Source organism: Malaclemys terrapin, chromosome 11, assembly GCF_027887155.1.
Source record: "Malaclemys terrapin pileata isolate rMalTer1 chromosome 11, rMalTer1.hap1, whole genome shotgun sequence".
In the NCBI taxonomy this organism is placed as follows: Eukaryota; Metazoa; Chordata; order Testudines; family Emydidae; genus Malaclemys; species Malaclemys terrapin.
In genome coordinates, this window is record NC_071515.1 from 70760494 (window position 1) to 70788125 (window position 27632).

At 45.1% G+C, this 27632-nt stretch overlaps 1 protein-coding gene and 1 non-coding gene across 29 annotated transcripts in view; one reads left to right on the plus strand and one right to left on the minus strand.

Moving 5' to 3' along the window:
* CLASP1 (cytoplasmic linker associated protein 1) overlaps positions 1–27632 on the plus strand; it is a 265300-nt gene that overhangs the window by 52246 nt on the left and 185422 nt on the right. For all 28 annotated transcript variants that reach the window (XM_054043824.1, XM_054043807.1, XM_054043805.1 and 25 more), the window contains exons 3-6: positions 20012–20090; positions 21078–21181; positions 22253–22344; positions 22451–22526. In XM_054043824.1, the coding sequence (XP_053899799.1) occupies positions 20012–20090; positions 21078–21181; positions 22253–22344; positions 22451–22526 (351 nt within the window). The remainder of the gene's footprint in view (positions 1–20011; positions 20091–21077; positions 21182–22252; positions 22345–22450; positions 22527–27632) is intronic.
* Positions 18403–18529, minus strand: LOC128845822 (U4atac minor spliceosomal RNA). The gene has a single exon (XR_008446735.1). It is a non-coding gene; the product is annotated as a U4atac minor spliceosomal RNA (small nuclear RNA).

Genomic DNA, 27632 nt, shown 5'->3' on the forward strand with positions numbered 1-27632 from the left:
TGTAAGCTCCTTGGAGCAGGGACGGCACTGCCTGCCCTTATGTTTGTGTGTTGCCTAGCATGTTGTGCGTGTTGTGGGAAACAAATAATAACCACAAATTAACAATAATTAAAGTAAGGGGAGAAAAAGTTGATGCACCTGTTTCCTGACTTCTAGCCCCATTTATCTGGCACATAAACTATAAACACAGTATCCATGCTCATGAGTTATTAATGAGTCATTTCATCCAAGAGGGCACAAAGGCATCTGGAAGGCCAGCCCATAATCAGGCAGTTCTTTAAAGAGCATATGATGTACCCAGTAGACTGAAATAGCTCAATGGGTAAAAATCTGTGATGATGGAATTGTTTGTTTTTCTTAATGCAATTGAAGCAATTTTAAAGGTCTGGAGGAAATCATCGAAAGCTAGAAGTGCATGATGACTGCTGACGCCTAATGATGCTCAAAGTCTGAACTTTTACTTTCAGCTGATGAAAGTCAGGAAGGGCAAACCTTGAACTCTATTAAAACAAAAGAAAGAGGTGGTGGCAATCTTCAAAGAACCTGTTAAAAGAATCAACAGTTTCCAAATAAATAATACAGACATACCCCTACTGTGTTGCTTTGTAGTCATTTGATATTTTTACAGAAGTATAGTTCCACCTTCTCTGGCTTGAATATGTTTGAAAAAAGGGGAAAAATTATGTACATGCAACTTATTGTAATCCTTTGAAGGGGTGCTGGGATTGTCCCAACACTGCAGATAACAGAAATGTTTTGGGCTAGTTCAGGTACCTCTTCCCAAGACATAGACAACATTATTAGACTTTGCCTTGACAGGTTTTCAATAGTAAATAATATTCTGCAGTTCTACAGCTGAGGATCTGAAAGCACCCTAGAAACGTTAGTGTTTGGCCTTGCCACATCCTTGGAAGGTAGGACAGTGTTGTTAGCCCCATTTTATGGAAGGGAAAAAATGAAGGTCCAGAGGGGACTTGCCCAAGGTCTGAGCATTGTTTTCTTTTGGCTGTTCGTGAGGTGGGTTATCTGGTTTCCTTGCAACTGTTCATTACGGATTAAAGGCAGTGATTTAATGTATACCCTGAAGAATGGCATCAGGGATTTATATCCTGCCTTTTCACTGTTCCCAGGAGTCCGTTCCACCTCTTAACTACTCTGATCCTAAATGTTGTCTCCTCCCTGTCTCATAGTCTCTGACGTTTGCTAACAATGAAACTGAATCTCTCCTAGTCCTGTGAAATAGTGTGCACGCCATGGCTTGTAAAAGACTTACAAGCAAAAAAAAAAAACCAACAACCCTCAAACCTCCCTCTTGAATAACATTATCATTGATTCATTGTCACAAACTGACAGAGAGGGAGAGAAACTTGTAATTAGAGCAAGACTGTGTATAACTTTGAACTTTTTACTTTCATCAGGTGCTGTCACATCCTTAATGTTAAAAAACTCCATTTCTTTATTGAAATGAAGGTATGTGGAACGTCCGTTATCCCTGCCGCATCTAGCAGGGATTGAAATTGGCAAATACAAGCCCTGATCTTACAGTCTGATCTATGTGGTACATCCCTGATTCCCATGTGGAGTTCCATTGAAGTCAATAGGGATTGGCCCAGGCCTACCTGCATGGATCAGATTGTAGGATTGGGGCTTGAGGGAAAGAGAGGAAGAGTCTGTTTGATACCATTGTATCTAGACCCGGATTTCAAAACAATCAGGAGTCGTGCTGTTTCTCAGTCTATAAGCCAGTTCTTCATTAGGGATGGCACTGTAAAACTCTTGAAATCCAGTCATGGGCTGGTGGGACCATTTCTGATTTCCAATGCTAGGTTGAACACAAAACCATATTAGGAAAAAAGAATATGCGGAAAACTTCCTATGTATGAAGGATGATCCTTTTTAGCAGGGATCTCCAGGAGAAGCATCCATGAATCAAATGGCATGTTTTGTTTCTGTTCCGACCGTTTATTGTACGTTTCCCCAGTATTTGTGCTATAATACACAGTTCCAATGGATCTGTGATTCAGCAGAAGTTTCTCTTATAGCTCCAACTTTTGTTCATATCTGATATACTTCTGTCTTTTAGAGTCCAATAAAAATCATGAATCAAGAACTAATGTCTTTTTAAATGCTATGTTTATTGCTCGTTTGTGTTAGTTCATGAGAATTCTCCCGTTGTTCTAAAGTTGTGGGGGGTCCCCAAAGAGGTTTCCCGTCTGTTTGTTCAGTATTGGCGAGACACTAGAGCGTTGATTGGAGCTATTTGGTTGATCATTTAAACATTTGATTAGAAATGGATGAAAGGGCCAAGATTTCTGCAGTTTATCCCTATAATTTTCCAGTTGTTTTTCCTCTTTTGATGCAGCCACTCAGACAATATGTGTGCTATTGCTCCAGGAAAATGCTGTCCTCCCTTCCAGTGCAAGATAGGGAACCCTATTTGCTTCCCTTCAGGCATTTATTTTCTGTGATGCTTTTTCATGCGAATGTGGTGCACTTGCAAGTGGCCTGTTTGACAGCTCTGCAGACTGGAGTTCTTTATTTAAACAAAGGGGGAGGGGCCAGGCCCACCTGCTACTCTGGGCCCCAACCCAGGGTCCCTGTAGCTGGCAGCCGCTCACTGCCTTTCCTTCCCCTCCGCTGCTACCTGCTTGCCCTGGGCCACTTCTCCATAGCCCCAGCACCTACTCGGCCCCTGTATCAAGGCCACAGACTGGGAGCCAGCCAGGCAAGTTGAAAAGTCCCTGTGTTTTTATCTTTCCTCATATGGAAGCTGTTCCATATACCCTTAGTCATTTTTGTTGCCTTTTTCTGTACCTTTTCCAATTCTAATATATTTTGTTTGAGATGGGGCAACCAGGACTATATGCAGTATTCAAAGTGTGGGCGTACCATGGATATATATATATAGTGGCATTATGATATTTTCTGTCTTCTTATCTATCCCTTCCCTAATGGCTTCCAACATCCTGTTCACTTTTTTGACTGCCACTGCACATTGAGCAGATGTTTTCAGAGAACTTTCCACAATGACTCCAAGATCTCTTTCTTGAGTGGTAACAGCTCATTTAGTCTCCATCATTTTGTATGTTTAGTTGGGATTATGTTTTCCAACATGTATTACTTTGCATTTATCAACATTGAATTTCCACTGCTGTTTTGTTGCCCAGTCACCCAGTTTTGTGAGATCCCTTTGTAACTCTTTGCGGTCTGCTTTGGACTTAACTAGCTTGAGTCATTTTGTGTCATTTGCAAACTTTGCCACCTCATTGTTTACCCCCTTTTCCAGATCATTTATGAATCTGTTGAAAAGCACAGGTCCTAGTACAGACCCCTCGGGGAACCAGCCATTTACTTCTATCCACTCTCTTACTATCTGATTTGAAAAATTCCACCTCTGGCAGCACACCCCTGACAGCATGCTGGGGTGCACATTCAATACTGCCTTAGTGCCTGATCCACAGCCTATTGAAGTAAATGGAAAAACTTATATTGCCTTCAGTGGGCTTTAGATCAGGCCCTTAAAGGGGATGATTCAGCTATTGAATTGCCAGAACCACATGTGAAGCTGTTTCATGTTCTGTAGCATTTTTGTTCTCAACAGCTCTGCTCCTCCTGTGTATTCAGACTCCTAGCTACTGACTTAGTAACCAAAATAAGTTTACTTTTTGCTGTGTTTTGCTCCTGTTATCCCTGGGAGAGAGTGAGCTGATTCTAAATTCCTTCTCCCCATCAGCAACGGAGTTCTTTAACAAGGTAGGAGGGCCCCATTGTGCTGTGTGCTTCACAGACATAATGAAGACGATTAGGTAAAGAGCTGCAGATCTGGCTCTGCAAAGCAGAGCTCCTTCAGTTCAACGTTGCAGGAGAGATGGCGGGGAAGTTGAAGATATTGTGACATTCCTAAGTTCCGAAATCCCCCTCCCCAAAACAAAAACAAAAACCCCTCCAAAACAAAACCTAAGGTTGGTGTTAATCTTGCTGGTGCCCATGTGCATTTATATTTAGGAACATTAAATTTAAAACTCGCAAAAGCTGGACATTTGCAAGTGTGGAAGTGAGCAGGTAAGGCAAGATATGTGAATATTCAAACTCTCACAGCTCACACAGTCCTTCTCTTACACATGTAAAGCCCCTTGGGATCGTTGGTGGAAAAGCAAGTTATTATCCACTAGGCCACAATCCGTGCTTGATGTTTAGATGTTCGCTTAATCCTTGAAAGCATTTCAGTACGTAGGGCCTGATTTTCAAAGTTGCTTTGCCCTCCCCACTCCCATTGAAAATCAGACTCTAAGAGCGCTCATCTTGCTTGGATGATTATGATGATGATTCGCTTTTCTCATACATCCCAATACCAAAAGTCCCTTCGGACTAGTGGGAAAGTGTCTCTATTAAACGTCTATGCAATCATGAAAGGTGTGAAGTAAATGAATAGGGAAGTGTTATTTACCCCTTCACATACAACCATGTTGTTAATGCTGAGTGACTAATCTAGTAATCTGTTTTATTGGTAAATTTCATTGCCATATGAAGGACCTTAAGCTTTCCCATAAAGAGCAAAACAGGACACTCCTACCTTTTTCTTTCATTCTAAGCTTCTCCTTGCTGTTCCATAATAGATGTTCAGTGGAGAAGCACATGGCAATTACACTGTGGAAATTTGCAATGCTGGTTGCTACGTGTCAGTGGGAAATCATTTTGGAGTTGGAACAGCCACTGGGGGGCCATGATCATGGAAGCGTGCACAGCCGTTAATCGTCTCCTGCTACTCAGGACTATGACTCTCAGCATTGTGCAGGGCCTGGTGGATGGATCTGCACCAACGGGGTTCCTGAACTGTGGTGAGGCAATAGACAGTAAGTGTATCCCAATTTTGGCACCAGCCCACCTTGCCACAGAGCACATCAACAGAAAGGGCCAATTTTCAGTATTTATGCAAGCATTGGTGGATGACCATGGATGCTTCACCAGTATTGATGTGGGGTGGTCAAGAGAGGTGCCTGACACACACATCCTTAAGAACACAGGAGTGTTCAGAAAGCTGCAAGCAAGGATATTCTTTCCCAACTGGTGGATTACTATTGGCAATGTTGAAATATCAATAGTGATTCTGGGGGACCCAGCCTACCCTTTGCTCCCCTGGCTCATCGAGCCAGCCTTCTGGATAGCACCACGGAAAGATTCTGCTATCAGCTCAGCAGATGCAGAATAACTGTTGAATGTGCTTTTGTAGGTTGAAGGGATTGGATCTCAGTGAGAAAAATATCCCAGTGGCCATAGCTGCCTGCTGTGTCCTGCATAATAACCGTGAGGCAAAGGGGGTGGACCAGCTGTCTGCTGAGTTTGAAGAGCCAGGCACAAGGGCCATTACAAGAGCCCAATGTGGAGCTATGGGGTTGAGGGAGACTTTGAAAGAGCACTTTACTGTGGCTGACCGTTAGGTTCTGTGCTGCTGTGCTCTCTGGGCCTGGAGCTTTGGGTGCTTCTACAAATTTGGGTAGTGCTTGCTGTACATTTATAAATGTTGAGTGTGTGTTTTCCTGAAGCTATGAATTACATGGTGCTTGGTGTGCATTGACAAGGAGTGTTTGCATTGACTACTGCAGTGCATTCTGCAATATTTGTGGTGAACTAATAAAGAGGATTTGATTCTCCGAAAATAGACCTTGATTGAGTGGGGAGAAAACAGTGCAGAAAAATCAATGTGCCAAAAAACCACAGGCAATGTTAAGTTATATAAATTTGTGTAACAGGGTAAAAACTTAAAATTAGAACGAAAGTAAACATATATGTCCATTTGCATGCACCCATTACTCCTGGGGAATTCTGCACCACAAAATTAAAAATGGTGTGTCAAAAAATTAAAAATTCTGCACACAATATTTTAAATTCTGCAAAATTCTGCATATTTTATTTGTCAAAATAACACTATAATCATACTAGTTTCAATTATTTTGGGAATTTATTTCAAGCTATCTATTGGTAACTATGTCTGTAACAATACAGACACAAAGGCCTTGGCTACACTTGCAAGTTACAGCGCTGTAAAGCCTCCCCCAGCGCTGTAACTCACTCCCCATCCACACTGGCAGGGCACTTACAGCGCTGTATCTCCCTGGGTACACCGCTGCAGGTACTCCACATCTCCAAGAGGAATAACAGCTGCAGCGGAGTGGCTACAACTGTGTGAGTGTAAACGCTTGCAGTGCTGTACTAATCACCTTGTCAAGTGGCCAATCCTCTCCATTGTTGTGACCGGTTGCAGGAATGCGGAAGTGCTGGTTTCAAAGCTCGTACCACAGAGAAAAGCAAACAAATTGCAGCTTGCTTTGAGTGAGTAAATGAATGAGCAGGGGGCCGGGAGTTCGGAACTTGCAAAATAGAGAGCTGACATGCTCCCAAAAGCACTCTCTCTCCCCCCCACACTCCCTGTCACAATCCACCACCACCCCCCCGTTTTGAAAAGCACATTGCAGCCACATGAATGCTGGGATAGCTGCCCATAATGCACCGCTCCCAACACAGCTGCAGATGTTGCAAGTGTGGCCACACCACTGCGCTGGCAGCTGTCAGTGTGGACAGACTGCAGCACTTTTCCCTACTCAGCTGTACGAAGACAGGTTTACCTCACAGCGCTGTACAGCTGCAAGTGTAGCCAAGGCCAAAAAAATTCCTCCAGGAGTAGAGTGTTAAAGAAACCCCTGCTTCTTTGCTCCCTCCCCCTCAGAGCCCAGCAGGTGAGCCAAACACCCACACCCCCTAGTCCCCAGAGTCCAGCCGCAGGCCCCCACCCCAGCCCAGATCCCGGCCGCGGGCCCCCCCAGCCCAGGTACCTGCACCCCCTAATCCCCAGAGCCCAGCTGCAGGGCCACCCCCAGCTCAGACACGCGCACCCCCTAATCCCCAGAGCCCAACTGCGCAATGATGCAGAGTTCCCCCAGGAGTAGACCCATGTAGTCTGGTGCACAGAGAACACCGCTGCGACTGGTGCCCAGAACCTGCCTGGGCCTGTATGCCACTAACCTATTTACTGCAAGGTGCCACCAAACTTGTCGCAGAGTGGTGTGGTACCCTGGAGGAAGAAGTAAGGAGGCCATCCCTAGGAACCTTCACGAGTGGATTGCAGAGTGCCTCCATAGAAGTGCATCAAAGGGATAACAGGGACATCACTGTGCAGTGTTCCACGTGCGCCCCCCACACCTACCCCAGCAGGGGAATGAAAACTAGATGCCAACTCTGCCTCTGTTTGTTGTAGCCTCTACCTCTTCTCATACGAGCAAAACAATAAAAGGTCAATACCTTTGTCTTGTTAACTTGGGGGTGGGCTGGGCGCCATCTTTAAATTGAAACCTTGTAAGGAAAAATGCATGCAAACACTTACCCGAGATCCCTTCCCCTTTGTCAGGCTTATCTGCGCTTGCCTGGTGGGAAGGGTTCTCACAACAAATTTTTTGGGTGGCCTCAGAGTGTGGCCACCAACTCTTGCTGGTGGCCGCTCTGACAATTTTTCCTAAAATACTAATTAGCTTTAGGAAAAACAAATAAATATATGCACATAAACATGTCCAAATCATTGCGATTTATTTACATAGGGTTTTTTTGCAGACTCAGTGGTTAAAAATAATGTACAGTTGTCTCTATTCTTTACTGGACCTGAACAGAATAGAAACACAAATAAGGGGCTTTGCATGTTTTGCTTTTCTGGTTGCTTTTTTCAAGACTTGCTAGCTAGTAAATCTGCTACTGTGAAAAGTAACATTTGTATATTTGTTAATATCACTTTTCACAGCAGATTTGCTAGCTAGCTGAGAGGCTGTTTACTCCGCTCTGGCAAGCTGGGGGACAAATTAAGCCCTGGATGGGGAGTTGGGTAGGGGCGATGGGGGGATAGATGGGAGGCAGCGGGGTCAGGGGCGACGTGCAGGAGGTGAGCCCCTAGCCAGAGCCTGAAGACTTGTGGCTGGGGGATGGAGCCTGCCGCTGCATGGCCAGAGCCTGCCGTCACCACCCCAGGGCTGAAGCCCAAGCCCCAGCAAGGTGGGGAACTCAAGCTGGCCACCGGTCCTACACTGTTGGGGCTTCAGCAGGGGATACCCCTGCAAGAGTCCGCTGCTCCCCACCACCCTCACAATCACTGCCCAGGAGGCCGTGGCTTCACGAAAAGCTCCTGGTGGCTACATGTGGCCACGGTGGCTGCATTTGAGAAACATAGGGAGCTGCAGTCTCAGGAGAATAGTTCTAAGTAAACAGTGTCGCAGCCCCAAGATAAGGACAGCTGTTCTCCAGGGCAAGTGAGAAAGATGCCCCATTGCATCAGGGAATCTACTGTTAAAAAAAAAAAAATAAAAAGGCTAAAAATAAAATGAAACTGTGATCTGTGGTTGAGAGAGGTTTACAGTATGGTGCAGTGCAGGAAGCCACTTTGTGGGGTTCAAACCACTGAGCTATCCCTAACTCATGCTTCCTTCACTGGCAGACACGAAGCGTCTTAAGGGGGTATAGGGCAAGGGGAGGGCATATTAAACGGATCCTTTTCCTGCTCAACCTTAAGGAGCAGGAGGCTTACCCGTTTGGGAAGAAACGTTACCAGCCCCACTTGGCTTCCGTCTGCGGATAGAAATGGGACTATCCTGCTGGAGTTCCTTGGATGTGAGCTAGCAGCTCAAAGCTCATGCTGTTGCATGAGTGACACTTGAGCCAAGTAATCTACGATCTGTGCCGCTTCCCTCATACAGTCAATGAGGTTGTTGCATACACATTAGAGTGGAAGTTGAGTCACCTCTGATAGCACAGGGGTCTAAGGTGCTTGGCATGGCACAGATACACCCGTGTGCTGTACAGCGACAGTCATGCATGTAAGTTGTAAGGTCAAAGTAGCGAAGAACTTAAAAATTGGATGGTAATAAACCGTAAAACCCAGCGACAATTGAACCTGAATATATTCTGAACGAAAAGCGCTCTCAGCCGTGCTTGTGGCTGTATCCATCACTTCACACTGCCTCCGTAAGACACTCTGGGCTTGAGAGTGACAATCCTGGAATCTTATTATATAGATTCTGCCCTGTTGTCTTATCTCATTATAAAAGTCCTTCTGCCTGATAATGCAAGCAGGGAAGACCATGGAAGAGGAATATGTCAGTTACAATTGATCAGCCTCCATCAATCACTAGATGAGTCACTGTGGAAGGAAGCATTGGTTTTGTGGTTAAAATGGGACTGTGTGTTGGGGGACCTCAGTTGTCCATACTCTCTGTGATTGTGGGCAAGTCAGTTAGCCTCTCTGTGCCTCAGTTTCCCCGTTAGTGTATTGTGGATCATGCTGGGGTGCCTCAGACATGTTGTGAAGCTTAATTCATGTTTGTAAAATATTTTGAGAGCCTTAGATACAAGATGCCATAGCAGGGCTAAGTAATGTATTATTATTTAGCATCAAATCACCTAAATGATTAATCCATTATGCATATAATCAACATGCATCTCTGAATGCTCAGCTCTCTCTAGTGTTTTCCCTCTTCCAGAAATTTCTTGCAACACCTCTGGAGGTAGGTGAGCATTATCTCCCTCATAGTGTTGCAGAAACGGAGTCAGAATTTTAAGAGATTTTTCCCCCTCATGGCTGCAGAGGGAGTTGGTGAGGGCCAGGATTAGAATCCAGGTATTCCTGGATTCTAGTCCAGCGATCAGATCACAAATCTGGGCTGTGTCTGTGGAAGGAATATGGACAGCTGAGGTTGAAAGTTAAGTTCATATTCATTTTATTGAAGCCATGGGGTCATACCATTCTGCAGTGACATGGGGGGGACAGAGTTCCCGGGGCAATTCTAAGATGTGGGCCTGCAGCCCCACTGCCGCAGTGTTTTCATGAGGTAAGGAGTTGAGTTACCAGCTCTGGCCGTCTTCTGGTAAATTGTTTTAAAGATTTGTGCTTACCTTACTGTCTGAGTTTCAACCCCCCGAAATGGCTCTGTCAGATCAGCCCATCGGTCCCAATCGCTTGTTACAGTCTGTTTCTGCGCAGGGAAGGCAAACACGACTCCCACACTAACCTGGAGTGACAGTGTCCTGCAGGCATGGACGGGATAACTGGGTGTAATGCCGCACCCACTGTAACAAGGTGATCTAGGCAGGAGTGGATTTATCATGAAACAAACTATGTGGTGGTATGCGGCCCCCAAAATGCAGGACAGATATCTGACAGCCTGCCCCTGAGTCCCGACCAGCGGCGGAGCAGTGCTCAGGCAGGCAGGCTGCCTGCATGCCATGGCCAGTCCCCACGCCGCTCCCGGAAGTGGCCAGGGTAGAGTGGGTGGGAGATTCTCTCTCTCTGGTCCTTATATGCTTTTATTCCTATTTTTTGGTGGGATACAGGCCCAGAGAGACTAAATGTCTTGGCTAAGGTCACCCAGGGAGACTGTGGCAGAGCAGGGACCTGAGCCCAGGAATTGACTCCCAAGTCCTAGGCTAGTGCCCTAAGCACTGGACCATCCTTCCTGGCTCCCGAGGAAATCCGTTTATGCCCCAAAGCATGTATCTTAATTTCACAGATCATCATCTCTGGTTTTTGTACACACGTCCATGCTCATAAACCTATCCAGTCCTCTTAAAAGTCTAGTCCCTGTATTTTTGCTAGACCTTCAATGGCAGTGAAGTCTGTAGGTTCACTCTCAGCTGCATTTCCTTGTGCTTTTCTCAACTTCCTGCCCTTTAATTCCATTGAGTCTCTTGCTCGTGTATTATGACAGCAGACTGCTCAGTTTTCACTGTGCTCATATAATACATTCTGTCTGAGCCAGGTCTCCTTGTGCGCCTTATGGCAGTTCCCAGAATATATTCCTGCAGGGGACTGACTCTAGCTACCCTTTTTATCTGTTTTAAACTGCCAACATTTAAACAAATTCTCCACATTGTCTTTCTGGGATTTGCCTCAGCTCCCAGTGAATAACGTAAAGCTGTGGAATAAATCTCGCTCCCACTGGATCGATAAATGAAAGGGGGAGTTTTCCACATCAACTTTTGATTTTTTTTTTTAAAGGGGCTTGTGTGATTCATTTAAACGTGTTGATTTAGTTATCTCGTCACAGGGTCACAGCACCTGTTCCTGGGGCTCCTACCAGACAAAATCATCGGCCTCAGTGCTTTGTCCCTTGGCACCATCGCACTGTTTGCCACATCACTGTGACGGGCGGGGAAAATTGGAGACTCTCTTACAGGTGGGATGTGGAGTGGTCCCATGAACTTTGGAGCAGGGGGACAGCCCCTAACTTGTAGGCTCCACTTCCCATTTGTATCAAAGCAGTGATTGGCTTGAGAATGGCCAAGAAAACCGTGAGCTTGGGGCGGGTGGGTGGTGAGGGAGGGGAAGATGGGAAATGAGCTGGTTGTTGGTGTCTCTCCTCCCTGTCCTTACCCCCAGAGCAGCTGTTGGGAATTGCTCCTGTGCTGGGCTGCCTGGAAAGCCCTTGCCGCAGGAAGCGAAACTGAGGGGTGGAATCACAGTAACATCACTTCCTGTTAGCGCCGTTGGCACTCTATAGTCTGTTGATCTGCCTTAATGGGGAGGACCAGAGGTGTGATTCTCATGCAGAAGCGAGAGGAATAAATGTGAGGGATGGGAAAGATGGAGAAGCAGGAAAAAAAAATGGTGAGAACGGGAAGGGAAGCTGAAAGTAGCAGGGATAGTTTGGGACCAAATCTGGACAGACTCCTGAAAATCACTGTGCCCCACTATCTTTCCCCTCTGACTGAAGGAGCAGCACGGATGGGTCTGCAAGGAGCACCAGTCAGTCCCCATTAACTGGAGTAAGGTATGCTGCAATGCATGCTGGTCTTTGCTGGGGTTTCCGGAGAAGATAAAAGGGAGCTGGTGTGGGGGGAGGAGAATTTGGGATCTTTGTAGATGTTGCCAGAAGAAGAAAGGCAGTTTGGACAAAACAAAGTGGTGGAGCCTGGGATATGGAGTATGTAGGGGAGAACGGTTAAAACACCGTTCAATCCTGTCCACCGGGCGCTGCCAGTCTGAATTGTTTAGTGTGCCAGGATGAGATCCTGCAGTACCAGTGCTTCCCATAGTGTAGGCAGGATCCTAGACTTGTATGGTCTCCTAGGTCGGGATCACAAACTGGTTTGGAAGCCCCCGGTCTTATGTGACTTTTTAGAGTGGTAGGCAGACATTCATTCCTAGGGTTTGTCTACACAAACATTTACTTTGTGGTGAGCTGGGTTGCGACTCTGTCCTGCACTAGCCTGCCACACACTAAGGGTCCGTGCGGATCCTGCTGATACACGCTAACAGTTTGTTGGTGCCTTTTAATCGCCTCCTTAGTCCACTGCTCTGCAGCCAAGAAAGTGTCCTCCCAGCGTTCCGTAGTGGAATTTCTTGCTCTGGATGGAATGACTCGAATCAGCTTAATTTTAGCTATGTGCAGAAAGGCAGCTGAAAAGTTTCAACTGCTGTGATTTTTATTTATTTATTTTTTTGCACTTCTCCAAATCCAGAGCAGATGGCTGGATCCTTGTCAGCTTCTTAGAACAGAAAAATGTACGCCTCGGCGGAGCGTTCGAAGGGAAAAGCTGCCACCGCTGTAACCCTGTTGCTGCTGGTGAGAATGATCTCTGTTGAGTGACAAATCAATGGATCAGCCGCTAAAATTGATGTTACTATTGTATAGTAACACTTGAAGGCCGTTTCTGTACCATACTGGATGCTTAAGCCAAAATGGAGGATGTCCAGTGATTAGAGAGGGAGACTGGGCATTTTCTGTCTGCTTTTCCTCACTCAGCCGTTGATTTGATCGGTGACTTGCTCCAAGTAGTTTATGGCTTGTCTACATTAGAACATTCTACTACTTTAACTCTACGGGTATAGGTTAAGCGATATGATCCCGCCAGTGTCGATGCAGTTATACTGGTATAAAGGTGCTTTATGCTGATGCAGCTATTCCCATATAGGAAAGGGGATCACTATACTGGTATCAAGCGACAAAGAGTCCTGTGGCATCTTATAGACTAACAGACGTATTGGAGCGTAAGCTTTCGTGGGTGAATACCCACTTCGTCAGACGCATGTGGGTATACTGGTATCAGTCACGTTTATACCAGTAAAACTGCCCACGCTAGATCGTTTTACTAGTATAACTATAATGGGGGAAAATCCCACCCTTAACAAACAGTTATAGCAATACAAACATTGTGTGTAGACCAGGCCTCAGACGTAAGTTTTCAAGTGTCCTCTAATTTTGGGTGCCTTTAGATTTTTGGGAGCCCAACTTACACCATTAGGGGATGCTCCTTGGCTCTGAAAACTAGGCCAGAGATGCAGCAGATTGGGTACTCAAAAAGGGAGGCCCCCAAAGTTAGTGACTATTTGAAGATGTGGGCCATAAGCACTCTGTGCCTCAGTTTCCTCCTCTGTAAAATGAGGATAATACTTTTTTCCTCAAAGGTGTGATGCTTACAGTTTGTGGACTGATGATAATGTCGCCTAGCGCTTGTGTAATACTTTTCGTTTGTAGATTTCAAAGCACTTTCCAAAGGAGGTCACTACTTTGCACTCCTATCCTGCCATCTATCAGAGAATACTACAGTAATTATTATTTTGTGTTTGTTAATACCTTACTCACTTAGCCAGCTGAATTCTGGAAGGCACAAAACCTTTTCCTAATAATTCTTTGCTCTTGTATAGCACTTTCCACTTGCAGATCTCGAAGCCTCCTATGTAAGAAGTTCAACATCATTATCCCAATTTTACAAATAGGGAAACCGAGGCACGGAGAATTCCCAGAGTCGCACAGTAGACTGGTGATAGAGCGAGGAACAGAACCCAGGTCTCCTGACTCTGAATCCTCTACACTGTGCTGCTCCTCCCCCTGTTCTTTGTCTCAAAGCATCTTCCTTTTAGTCACGCTGGAACTTATTGACCGTTTCTGCTACACCTGGTAAACGCTTGCAGTCATGCTGGAGTGATGGTAGCCTACGTGTCATCTCCACTACACAGGGCTGCCTCCAGGCTTTTCAGCAGCACCCAAATATTAAAGGGCAGCCATTTTGTAAAGTCCTTTGAAGGCATTTTTTTGACAGCTTGTAAAAGCATGAGGTGTGACTTCCCTTTCAGCATTGGGAAGGGGGAATATTAAACTCTGGTAACTGACAGGAGCCTAGGACGCCTGGAGAGTGAGCAGTTGGAGAGCAAGGCAGAGGAGGAGAGTCCGCTGTCAGCAATTAGCTGCTACAGCTGATACTGTTTAAAAAAAAAAAAGGCCCCAGCAGATGGCAAGTGCACGAATTGAGTATTGATACGTTTGTGGAATCCCAGCAGCCACCACACAAGCATCTGCCAAGCAAGCAAGATAAATGGATGGGCTTATGTGTCTATGGAGATCTGCACTAGCTCCGAATTGACTATTTGCCCTGAATCCAAGGTCCTTCAGAGCTCTTGATGGGTTGGATATGGATTGCTTCCCTCTCTCTGACTCTCTCTAGAGGATCAATACAGCTAACCTGAGAGCGAAAGCCAATGGCAATGTGTTTTTTGTGCAGGGCTGTGGAACTCCGTGCCACTGGAGATCACAATAAGGTTATATCTTGCCACTTTCAGAGCAGCATGTCTCTTTGACCAGGCCGTCTTTCAGTAAAAAAGGCTAGTTCATTGCTGGGAGTCATTCCTTTAGACTTCAGTCCCCAATGTAATTCTTCAGAAGTACTAGGCAGAGAACTGTGCCTTCTCTACATCAAAATTTGATTTACTAATTCACGTATGTGGTGCCTAGATTCCACAGGGAGGAGGGACGCAATAGAAATTCATAGCCAGATAGAAATAGTACAGGCCGGAAGATCATCTCCTTGCCACTCGTTTCAGTTGCCAAACCTTCCAGCGTCCCCTTGCCCCATGTGCCAGGCTCCATTCACATCAGTTTCTCACATAGGACACAGTTCAGTGTTCTTTATTCATTCCTGGTTCAGACAAAGCTTGCAGTGATGTCACAGGTAAACTGGGGTAACCTACACCAATGCAAGTTGCATTGCACTAGAGCAAACTATGTCTACATTAGGGGATTGTACTGGTGCAGCTCCAGCAGTGGCTAAAACCCCATGACAGATGGCAATAATATTAATACTACTTAGGTCTTATATAGCACTTTTCATCAATATATCCCAAAGGGCTTCATGAAGGAAGAAAGTATCATTAGTCCCATTTTACAGATGGGGAAACTGAGGCACAGAGTGGTGACATGATGAGGCTTAAAGAAGGCTGGGTGGGGCCTATAGTCAAGATCTTACCCATTGCAATCAGCATCTTCTCAGCCAAGGATGGCTTTTCAAACCCTTGATAGTCAGATCTTGAGCAGGTCCAGTGGGACTCCCTACCTGCAGGGTGTAATATGCTGACTTTTCTGCCCCCGCAGCCTCTAGCAGCTTTGGGAGTTGGGTGAAAGATCAGGTGTGGTAATCAAATCCTGATCTCCGGAGTGGCAGGCAATAGCACTGGGTCATTGTCACTACAGATTTTTAAATAGCACTGTAATGATAGTGGTGGTTTGGGTCTAAGGCTAATTTTAAATTATGATTAGAAATACAGATAAGTAAAAGTCTTAGGAGGCTTATGTGCTCTTCCATTGTCTGATCCTAGGTGCTGGAGGGGAGGTTAATTGTTGATTTTATATTTACACTGGATAAGTCCCACTCTTGTCCCTCTCACTTTCCCACGCATGTTGCAAGGCAATTAAAGTGGGATGAGATTGGTGCCTTACTCCCTTAGGAACATGACCTGCCATTGGAGCTGGTGTAGTGCTGAGTGTTCTGCAGATAGTGGCACACAGCAAGCACTCTGTTCCTTTTAGCAAGAGATGCTGTCATGTAACGTATGTCCCAGATGTGAGTGACTCTGAATATTATCCAGGGTCTAAATATCTTGTTGGGTTACTTAAACAAGAATATTCTACCACTCAGGCCTGGTCTGTACCTAACATTTAGATTGACCTAGTTTCGTCACTTTTGGAAGATGTGAAAAATTCACACCACTGTGAAATGTTGTTAAGTTGACCTAAGCCCTGGTAAAGACACAGCTAGGTTGATGGATGAATCCTTCTATCAACCTAGCTACTGCCTCTCAAGGTGGGCGGATTAACTAGAGTGATTGTAGACCTCCTTCCGTCCCTGTAGCAAGGGTCTATGCCGCAGTGGTGCTGTTTTAGCATCTGTGTATAGACAAGCCCTCAGTTAGTAAGACAGTTTCTGGACCCCGGGGTTGCTTTTTATGTAGGACCTACGCTGTAACAGTAGGGCCTGATCCAACTCCCTTTGAAGTCAGTGGTCAAACTCCCAGTTGCTTCAGTGGTACAGAGCCCAGTCCCTGGTGCACAACTATGGATGTGAAAACAAGCCAATACAGGGGCAAATTCTTTGACGTAGAGAAAAGGACCAAATGAGGCAAAGACCCTTTACTTCCTAAAAAAACAATGAGGAATCCTTGTGGCACGTTAGAGACTAACACATGTATTTGGGCATAAGCTTTTGTGGGCTAGAACCCACCATGCATCTGATGAAGTGGGTTATAGCCCACAAAAGCTTATGCCCAAATAAATTTGTTAGTCTCTAAGGTGCCACAAGGATTCCTACTGCTCTAAAACCTTTTCTTCTAAGGTCCTCCTGCCAGCATGTAGCACAGTATGCAGAGTTAAAAAGCACACTTTATAAAGTATTTGACTGTGTCCCCTTGTGGGGAGGGATAGCTCAGTGGTTTGAGCATTAGGCCTGCTAAACCCAGGGTTGTGAGTTCAATCCTTGAGGGGGCCATTTAGGGAACTGGGGTAAAAATCTGTCTGGGGATTGGTCCTGCTTTGAGCAGGGGGTTGGATTAGATGATCTTCTGAGGTCCCTTCCAACCCTGATCTTCTATGAACTGGTGGAAAAAAACTTAACCAGATGCTTTAGAACACTGATTAGCTGGAAGTTACAAAAGATTATTTACTAAACTAGCAGCACCTGTGCTTTTTCCATTCCAACTCTCCAGAAATTGTTGTTTTTTTTTAATCTCATTTCACATCAGTGTTTCAGTTTAAACTGGATATGCATCCTTCACATATTACTGAAATGGCTACTCCAGTTTCTTTTACTTAATCATGGGTGTCTCTACGAGTAAGCATACTCATTAAGAGCGTTTCATCACCGAATCTTTGTATACTAAGCAATTGCAACAACAGCATAAGCGCCAGTAGTTGCCAAAGAAAATGAAAAAAACACTGTATGAAGGATGGTGATTGAATGATTAAATGTATGGAGGTTTTTATTAGCATACACCATAGTATAATAGACTTTGTAATAAAGTTAATTTTTACTGAGCCCCCAAATGTGCAAATTTATATTTCTTATTGCTCATAGTTCTTTGCATGATAACTTGCCTAGATCCATGTTTGGAATAAAATTAGAAACAGAGTGAAAAACACAGGCGGGAGACATGGAGCCTGGGTAGTTCTTCTGTACAGAAATTTGCAAAACACTGGACTAGGTAGTGTATTTAAAAAACAAGCACCCCACCCACCTCACCTTGCTCCTTCATTCCCAAGTGGGTAGTAACACATGATGATGTAATGATGACATGACTTCATTATCACAGCACAGCCATCTCTTTTCTTTGATCATCCTCGTAGTACCTGTATCTTATGGGAAACTTTTTGCCCTCTAGGTTGAGGAAGAGTTTCCATATTAAATTGGAATACTGTTCAGATTTGTTTAGTAAACTCTGTCACATTTTATAAGCAAATGTATCTGGGCTTTATAATTGGCAACATGCTTAGGCCGCATAGTACTGTGGGTAATTTAAGGTATTGCCCTGGAATAGGAAATCTGCAGGGAAAGACTTGCAAAGAGAAATTTTAAGGAAGCTTTATAACAAATGTAAGTCTAATTAAACATTCCTAACAATCTTAACTCAATCTTGCAGAACTGTTGGGTTTTTTGGCAACACTGAATAGATAAACTGAGCCCTCAGTGTGTATGTTGCTTAGGAGGAGAGGAGCAATTATTGCTGATTACTGTTATGATGATTTGCTAGGGGCATATTTTCAAGCCCTAGTTAAAGGAAGTAAGTGAAGTAGATACACTTCGGTCTTGAGCTTAAAATGATCAAAGAGTTTAGCACAGATCCTTACGCCATCTAGTGGCTATTCTTCGAACTACTTGTTCTGTATAGAGAAACGGGAAGGCGCTTTCCCGATGCATATTTGCCCCCTCCCCTACGTTTAATTTTGGAAGGTACCTAAATATGGGGGAGAGAAATCTAAAGAGTATATTGATCCCGGATAAAGTGGCGAAAATACAACAGAGCGAAAACAATGGATTTACACTACACAAGCCCCATTAAATATTAACCTGTTTTTACAACGGATTATAAGGTTGCACCAATTAGTAGGTTCCAAAAATTGCACCACATTAAAGCAAAAGCCTCAGCGGGCGCTTATGTGTTGTGTCGGTGTTAGCAGTACTGTTCTCACTATACGTTCATTGAACAGTAGCGCAACCCCAAGATAAGGACGGTTAGTAAAAATGCCTAATGGGAATGCGGGGAGGGACTCTGGATGTCTAGTTCGGTTGTGGCGACGGCGTATTTTGAGCCTGCCTTTTTCACTCTTGGTTTCAATCAGGGACGCAGTCCAGCACGATACAGTGTCTCGGTCTTTCATTTTTATGTCAGTTAGCGCCGTTTTAATACTCTTTTGGCCGACAGTCACGACCGTACCCATAATGCACTGCGCCACCTAGCGTGTATATTTGCATACGTTGCTGGCGAACCTTCCCTAGAGTGAATGAACAGTCTCACAGCAAAGTTTGTGCCGTTAAATGGAAAGGAAGAAGTGGTCAAATGCATCCTTTTTTGCATTTTCCTTTGGGCTGATAGATATTTATGCACACATTGATGGAACTGAGGATAGTAATAATAAATAATAATCTAAAATTTGCACAGCTTTACTAATTTTGTATGAAAGATCACCCGCCCTTTACCAGGATGATGTTAATGTGATGTTAATAAAAATAGACACAAATGGTCCAAACCACCAATCTGCTGATATTTTACTGGTGGTAAGGGGGCTGGGGAGGGAGTATTTTGCCAGGCTAACTTAATATGCATAAAGCAGTTTACAAAGTATTTATTGTAATAGTTTATTACCTACCACTTATTTATTATGCTTAACAAAGAATACATAGCACTTAAGAATATTATTAATTATAATTAGCACTTCTGTATCTTTTCTATTAATATTAATACATGGTATCATTATGGATATTCTTAATTAGCATTTATTTAGCACATTGCAAAATATGCAGTGCTTTCAAATAATAATACTATCCAATTCTTATATAGGGCTTTTTTATCAGTAGATATCAAAGTGCTTCACAATCTTTGAATGTATTTAAAATTATTATAATTATTTATTAAAGGGATACTACAAACTTTAAAGAAAAATCATGATTGTAATCCTAGTAACACTGTTGACAAACACTTTCACTTTCAATAAAAAATCTATTTAGTCGTCCCTATTTATTGCTGTTAGTTTAATTTTTTTCTAAACTTGGATAATAAATACAGTTAACCTGGTTGCATTATACATTATTTAGTAATACATTATAATTAATATCAATTAATTACCAATACATAGAAAATAATAGAAAGAATAAATTGCAAATATATATAATAAATAATTGAAGAACATGTCTGTGAAAGTGATTATAATGATTGATTGTGTGGATTGCAGTTTGTTTAAAAATCAGTAATCCTTTCATTGCTCCTCTAAAGTAATCTTCTTTATGGTCATATTCTATGCTGGGCAGTGGGCAGATCCAAATGGCATACATTGCAGTGGAACTCCTTATACGATGTGTGAAAGATTTGTTTCTCTTTTATGAGCATATTTATTCCAACATTGCTTCTGCAGTGAGAAACCCCTACAGTCTTGCCTATCCTGGTGTCTTGTGCCTGACTGCACGCTAACTTGCTATCTTTGTTGTTGTGTGTTTGCAGGTGGTTCTGCTGGGGATGGACATCCTGTCTGCACTAGTGTCACGGTTACAGGATCGCTTTAAAGCTCAGATAGGCACAGGTAAAGGCTAAGGGATCGTTAGCCCATCTGAAATATATTTGGCCAAATTCTGCCCTCACTCACACCCAGGCAGCCTCATTCATTTAAAGAAGGTTACTTGGCTATAACGGAGAAGCAGAAATATGGTCCACTGTCACTAATCTGAATTGTTTTGTTAACATTGCATATACCACAGAGGCTGCATCATCAGGACTGGTACTTTGCAGCTTCTGCCACTCAAATAGCATGAGTAAAAGTGACAGACTCTGGCCCTAAATGATTAGCCTCTATGCTGAGTCCCTTTATTGCTGTGTGTGCTCTCGTCCTCTACGGCGCCAGCAGAGCCTCCAACCAAAACCTCGTCACAGGAGCACAGCCTAAATTCCATGGAGGATTTGACCTTAACCAGCTGAGTAAGAGAGGGCTCTGTTTGGTTCAGCACAGATCTGTGTCTGGAGAATTTGCACAGTTGTCTGCAAAGCATGGGGGCCACTAGTGCGTTCTCAGTGTCCTGTGGGTTTTGTGAACATTTTGTTTGTGTTTTATTTGGGGAGAGATCTCTGGGTTCTCCCCCACTGCTCCCCTGAATAGCCTCGTGTTCTCCATTCTCATTCCCGTGACCACTCTGCCTCTGCAGTACTCCTGCCTTAGTTGCTGGCCTCCGCAACAAGGATGGTCCCATGCTACTACATTGCTGCTTCCTTCTTTCTTAGCTGTCACAGAGTACCGCTGTCATAATGATTACATCTTAATTAATGCAAACCTGTCAAGATCTCAGTCCTGAGACGTACTGAGTGCTGTCCATTCCCATTGACATCAATGGGAATTATGGGTGCTCAGTGCCTCTCAGGATCAGATCGCAGACAAGTGAGTGGGGACACAGTTTACATCGTGGGTTAGTGATGTCCCAGAATTCTCTCTGCTTTGCTGAAGTGTGTGTGGGGGATTTTAACTGCGATACGCTGTAGCTTTTTTTTCTGATAGACTTTGGTGGTTTGTTTTTTCCAGTGTTGCCAAGTTTACTTGACAGGCTGGGAGATGCTAAAGACTCGGTGCGGGAGCAGGATCAGGCTCTGCTGCTAAAAATTATGGAACAAGCTACTAATCCTCAGGTATAGCAATAACTCATTTGGAATACACTGTGTGTGTTCACAAAGAACCTATGTCGGAATCTGTATTTATGACCTGCCATAAACTCACCTTCCCCCATGGGTGCATGCTAACTGGCCCGTTGTCTCCATGTCCACAGGATAATCTTCCAAGGTGGTTATGAAGAATGGATCATTTTCAGACCAGTTGCAGTTAGATCTGGGAGGGATGGTTGATTAATGTTCTAAATCTTCGGTTCCAATCCCAACAGAGTGAAATTGACTTATTCCTCTTCTGAGTTAGATCCACTGAGAGCCACATAATTTACTGGGCGTGGATCTTTCAGATTACTACTATGTAATCCAGGACCTTTCTGTTCTCATGGATGTTAATGATCCTCGGATACTTTCTGCAAAATGACGGGTTTGCCCCTGGCCAGTATTTTCCCTCTTCCCACACAGTTGTTACTGAAAATCTACCTACCCCATTTCAATGGTGATGCACATGTATAGTTTGGAAAGATTCTTTGGGATCTTTGGAAATGAAAGGTGCTATGTAAACATGCTCTCCGGCTCTACCTGCTTGTCCAGGAGAGCACCCGTTTCTGAGCCTTGCCCCCCATCTCTCCTAATTTCTGATAGGGCAGAAAGAAAGGCAGTGATGGACACAGTTGAAATTAGCTGAGGCTTGTGCTTCCCTATCCCGCAGCCCAGAGCTCTGTCCCATGAAGCTGGGGCACAGCTGGGAGATGGGTGTGTTTGAGCATTAGCCAGGGCTCCACTAGAGGAGGGGCAGTCGCAGGTGTCAGAAGTGCTGTGCCTTGGGGGTTGGCGGGTATGTGCTGGTAAACCAGTGTTATGTTAGCTAGCAGTGAGTTACTGAAAGGCTCAACAAAGAACAAAAGATTAGTCACCTTTGAGATTAATACAGTCGTCCTGGAGCTCCCACCCAGAAATCCTCCTAGTCTCTTGGGTGTGGGCACAGAGTTTATATTTAAACCCAAGGGATGATAAATTGTGCCAGGGCTGGAAAAGAAAACCCCACCCACTCTATTTTTCTTCTTCCCTTTCCACCCTCTTTTCTGTCTTCTGCAGTACGTGTGGGATAGACTGTTGGGAGGATTCAAACACAAGAATTTCCGGACGAGAGAAGGGATTTGCCTCTGCCTTATTGCAACCCTCAACGTGTAAGTCAGGACCTGTCATAGACCCGGGTTACTTGGTTCCAAGTGTTTTACATTTAAAAAACCAAACAAACAACAATTCATACTCATGCACTTTCTTTTCTCCTAGATCCGGAGCTCAGAGTTTAACACTGAGTAAGATTGTGCCACATATATGTAACTTACTTGGAGATCCAAACAGCCAGGTAAGTCTTTGGTGAAACTCGATGTTAAATTCCATATTTACTGGCAGGGAGGGGGGGTCTGATTGCCACTCACAATAAGCAGGGCTCTAAATTTTGAGCGGTACATTGACTGTGTGCTGGCTGTTGGTGAAGTTTGCAACTTTGCCATTTATGAAAAGCCCTGGTTTAGTTTTGCATAATGTGATTTTAGGGCAGGCCTAGTTCTGTTCTCAGTGACTCTATGGTAAATCTGAAGTGATTTCACTGGAGTTGCTCTGGGTTTATATTGGTGTCATCAAAATAATTAATAAGAGAGTCAAATCCTAAAAGACTGAAATCATGACAATAGTTAACTCCTTGTGCAGCAGTGCGAGTTGCATGGGATATTGGGGCTGTGGCCGTCTGAGTAAATTCAAGAGAAGACATGAAAGAGATGCATGAATCCAGTCTGTCTTTGCTTAGTGCCATGTGCTCTATTGTGTTGTGTTATAAGAGCTGGCTTGGGTGGGTGCGGTGAAACTGAGCCGATGTCCTAATCAGGGAATTGGCCGTGATGTGCTGCTAGACTAGTTTTTATAAGGAAGTTCCTCAAAAATATCCTACCAAAATCTGTGATACATTTCCAACCCCCTATGTAAAAATAGTGCTGTTCCCTCTGAACAAAACCATCATTCCAGTCCTCCTTTCCTTCGTCCCAAGAGAATCCAACAAGTCCATACGTGTGTCCTCTCCCAACTCCATTAGAGTGATTTCTATTGCTGTAGTGCCCCTCACCCTGAGACGGATGGGGGCCCAGTTTCTCTAAGTGCTCTGCTAAGGCCAGGAAGAGGCAAAGCCTGCCCTGAAGAGCTTACAATCCAATTGGAAACAAGACACAACAAGTGAAAGTAGGAAACAGGAAGGGAGAAGATGGGGAAGGGAAGACAAGGGAAGGGGCAATGAGATAGTGTTGTTATATAGGGCAGCTTTTGGCAACTTCCTGGTTCCCAGTCATTGGAAATTGCCCTCTCTTGCTCGCATCACACCGTGAGTCTCACTTCCCCTGGCATCATGGATGATCCTCTAGGTGTTCCCCTACCTGGCAGAATAGGTGCCTCGTGATTCTTGATTTGGGCAGGTCTCTCCTCCCCCCTCCTACCACCCAACTGCTGGGGCTGTCCCCTAGCTGCTGTGAGGAGTTGGGTGGGGGAGAGCGTTCCCTTCACTGGTGTAAGGGGCTAAGAGGAAGAGCTGGTTACCCCTGAGAGGTGGTAAAGGGAAGGGGAATGGGGATCCAAACTCCCTTCCAGTACTGACTTTTCAAACCATGGACAGGGATGGACCAGCAGGCTCTCTGGCAGGGGAGAGAGATGGGCTCCAGGACTCTCACTCAGTGCACATGCAGTGATTGTTTGGACACGTCTTCTCTCTCTCTCTCTTCTTTGTGTGCTGCTAGCAGCCAGCAAGCGTGTGAGGGGAGCAACCCTCACACCCCTGCGCACTCCTGTTGGTGCCTAGTACATCTCCCAGTCTCAAATTTCCTCATTATCCTTCAGAGTCACCCCAAAGCAGTGCTTGTGGGGCAGAGAGGTGTAGCCTGGCCTGCCCAAACAAAAACAAAACCAACAACAAAACCCCACAATAATCAAACATAAACTACGGTGCCTGGGTATCTTTTTAAATCTTCACAGTAGTGAAAAACACTAACCCATTTGGCTAAGATCAAGAGCACTGTCAGTTTAATAAACGATGCTTCCTCTGTTAGGGGCCCACTAGATCCTGTCCTTCCTGGGGCGGGGAGGGAGAGGGATGGACCTTGTGATCTGATAACACTTTTCTCTATCTCCAGTTGCTTATTTTCTTCCCTCTGAGAATTATTGTTGTAAAGCTGCATTAGCAGAATGTTGATCAACACTGCCCTCTGTTGGCTGAATGAGATATAGCAGAAGCAGGGAAACATGCAGGGTTTTTTGTTTTGCTTTGCTCCAAAGATGCGAGTTGTATTGTTGAGGGTTTTGTTTTTACAAGCGGAAGTTTTTTTTTTTTTTTAACTAACATTGTTTTTGAGTGATCGTTTAGCAATTTCCCTTATCCCAGTAAACTCTTGATATGGCTGTTTAGTTATATGCATGTAGACTATTCTGACTGAGAACGAAGAGTCTAAAGGATTTTAACATAAAGAACTTAAAAGCATTTTAAAAAGTGTGTTGTTATAAATAAAGAAAAGCCGCTATTGATACAGCCAAGTTTTATCCCTGTGTTTGCCCCATGGTCACCCCATCTTGTATGCCATGAGTATTTATTTAGGCCACGATCCTACAAACATGTTCACATCCAAGTAACCTTACACGTCATCCCATTAAACTCAGGAGGACTACTCAGGCTCATAAAGTAACTTATGTCCGTGACTGGGGCTCATAGGCACTATATTAATACAAGTAATAAATAATAATAAATGTTTGCAGGACTGGGACCTTAGGCTGTAGGTTTTTTATAGTGACTTTTCCTCAGAAAGCACAAGTTTCTCATGGTGACTTGTTAGAGGAAGCATCAGTGTTCTTTTACCTACCCCTTCAGAGCCATGCTTTCACCTGTGCCAACTACAGCCTCCCATCGCCTGCTCCCCTCTCCCAGCTGTGAAAGTGTTTACCTCAGAATCTTGCTCTGGAATCTTCATCCCCTCATTACCTCTAAGGGGAACAGGCAGCAGTGATCAAATCTTCAGCTGAGGGGACAAGATCTGCTCAACCTTCCTTTGTTTGTAGCAGGATCAGTGGCCTCTCTTCGGCTCCATGCAATGGGAACCAGTGAGGCTTTCTTGTTTGAAGGGCTAGTCGGGTCTTAGCTTGCTCCTGCCACCTCTACAATGTCAAAGGGCTCAAAGAAAGCCCCAGAATTGCTGGCGTGTTCATGAACCCACTAACATCTTACCCCAACAGGAATGTGGCAGGATGCTGGGCAGTGTAATGTGGTTGCTTTCTGTGTGTTGGCTTGGGATGATCCTGCCGACTCACCCGTGGCTTTACTTTGTGTGGTAACTTGTGTCTTACTCAGGCTGATAGCATGTGATGCTGGACCTTGGGATTCTCTATGTAGATAGATTGGGTTGTGTCATGTTTACTCTTTTAATCTTTGTTCTAAAGGAGCCCCATGCTCTCCCTCGTTTTTAGCTCCTTGTTACAGCACATGTAAAGATGGTGACCCATTAAAGAAGGTTTGTCCAAGAAAAAGAGAGAGGACTTTCACTTCTGATCTCGTTCTGAGATCTGTCCCACTCCATGTACACTGTCCTTCAGCAATCGCTGCAGCTCCTCAATCTTTAATTGAGTCTAAAATAACCTCCTAAATTGACCAGAAAGGCGTACACCCCCTGTACACCATACTGGGTGCATCCCTTTATGTACAGGCTGGTTAAATGGGTCTCTGCAACTGAATGGATGGTTATGGGAGATTCCTCCTAACTTCGTCTCCCACATCAGTTTCATCTTGTCATTGGGCCATCTCCTGGCCTTGTTCCTTAGATGGCTGACAACCTGGCAGCAGAGCAGGGGGACTAAGTGTGAGGGTCTTTTCGGAGTCCACACCAATGGTCCTCTACTGGTTAGGGAACCGAGTGTGACAGAATAAGAGTCTGCCCGTGACCGTGTCAAGTACTCCAGAGTCCTTTCTACCAGTGCACCCTGCCGGGGAGTGCAGCGAAGGGTTGAAGATTAAAAGATCAAGGATTCTAAAGGAATGCCCTCTGTTGGCCAAAGGCCAAACACGGGGTGGATGTCACCAGCTTCTGCTGACTTTGGCCAGTGACTTTGTTTGGCCTAGAGGATCTCGGAGTCTGAGAGCAGAGTCCATTGCCCTGTGAATTTCCAGCCTGCCCGCCCAGTGCAGCTGCTCCCATCAGCCACTGGTCCGAGGTGTAAAGGGAAGCTCTGGTGGAATGTTGAAGGCCAGTAGGAGCCTGAGTTTGGCCTTGGTTCCAGAACCTGGCGAGAGGGGCAGTTGCGCCCGGAGACACAGCGGCAGTTGACGGGGCAGACAGACGGCTGAGTAAGGAATTGGGGGAGAGAGGGCAGAGAGGCACCCCTCAGCATGCACAGGGCTGTCATTCGTCCTCTCCACCTTCTGTGCCAGGGCTCAGGCTGCAGGGGCAGAGAAATCCTGTGATTGCTTCCTGCCCTCCCCTCCCCATAGGTGGTGCTGCAGCATAGTGCTTCACTTGCCAGTTGCCATGGGGATGGCGGGAAGAAGCGCTGAGTAGAGCCCGGCCTGGAATGGAGAAGAGGAAGGGGGCACTGAACTGGCAGCATGTGGGGGAAAAGGGGATGCTGGGGCCTGAGAGGGGGAAATATGGGGTTAGGTAGGAGGAGAGGGGAGAATAGGAGGGGAAAGAGGTGAATGGCGGTACGGTGGGAGAGATGGAATGAGGGAGAGAGGAAAGGAAAGAAAACTTGACTAACGCAGAGGAAAATGACTAAAAGCCCCTGGGGCAGGAGGGCCAGAACTCAGGGGTCTGGGAGAAAGTAGAGACCCTGCTAGGGGAAAGCTCTGCAGTGGGAGGACAGAGCTAGACAAGTGTGTGAGCAGCAGTTGAGGTGCTGTGCCACATGCTGGCTGTTGTCTCCTTGGCAATTTTTCTTCTGCAGCCATATGGCCAGGGGTTCCCCCATCAGCTGCCACCTCTGGACCTCCCCCTCCTTGGGTGGGGTGTGTGTCAGACATTGGGGAGGGGAGTGTAGGCAAGTTAATGCTAGTGATGGGCATTTCTTCCCCGCAACTTTGCAGGAAGGGAGGGATTGCAGGCATCTTCCAGAGCACACCCTCCCCACCTGCAGAGCCTGATGGAGGGCAGTGGCTTACCCAGTTCTGGGCTTAGGTCTCTTCTGCCCATGCAGTTGCCGGGGGCGATATAGTTCAATTGGCTGCTGAGCACATCTCTTGCAAACCAGAAAATATCTTTCTTTAAATGCAAAGTTCTTACTTTAGGTTCTGCCACGAAGCCACGTCAATCATTTACCCTAGCTGTGCCGAGATTCGACTATCCCCCTGGTGTTTGTGAGGCACCTGTTGCCCTGGTATCAGTTGCCTTGCATTAACAATATCAGCCCAGAGCATGTAAAAATCATGATTAGTTTGTTGGTATAGTTGATCTGC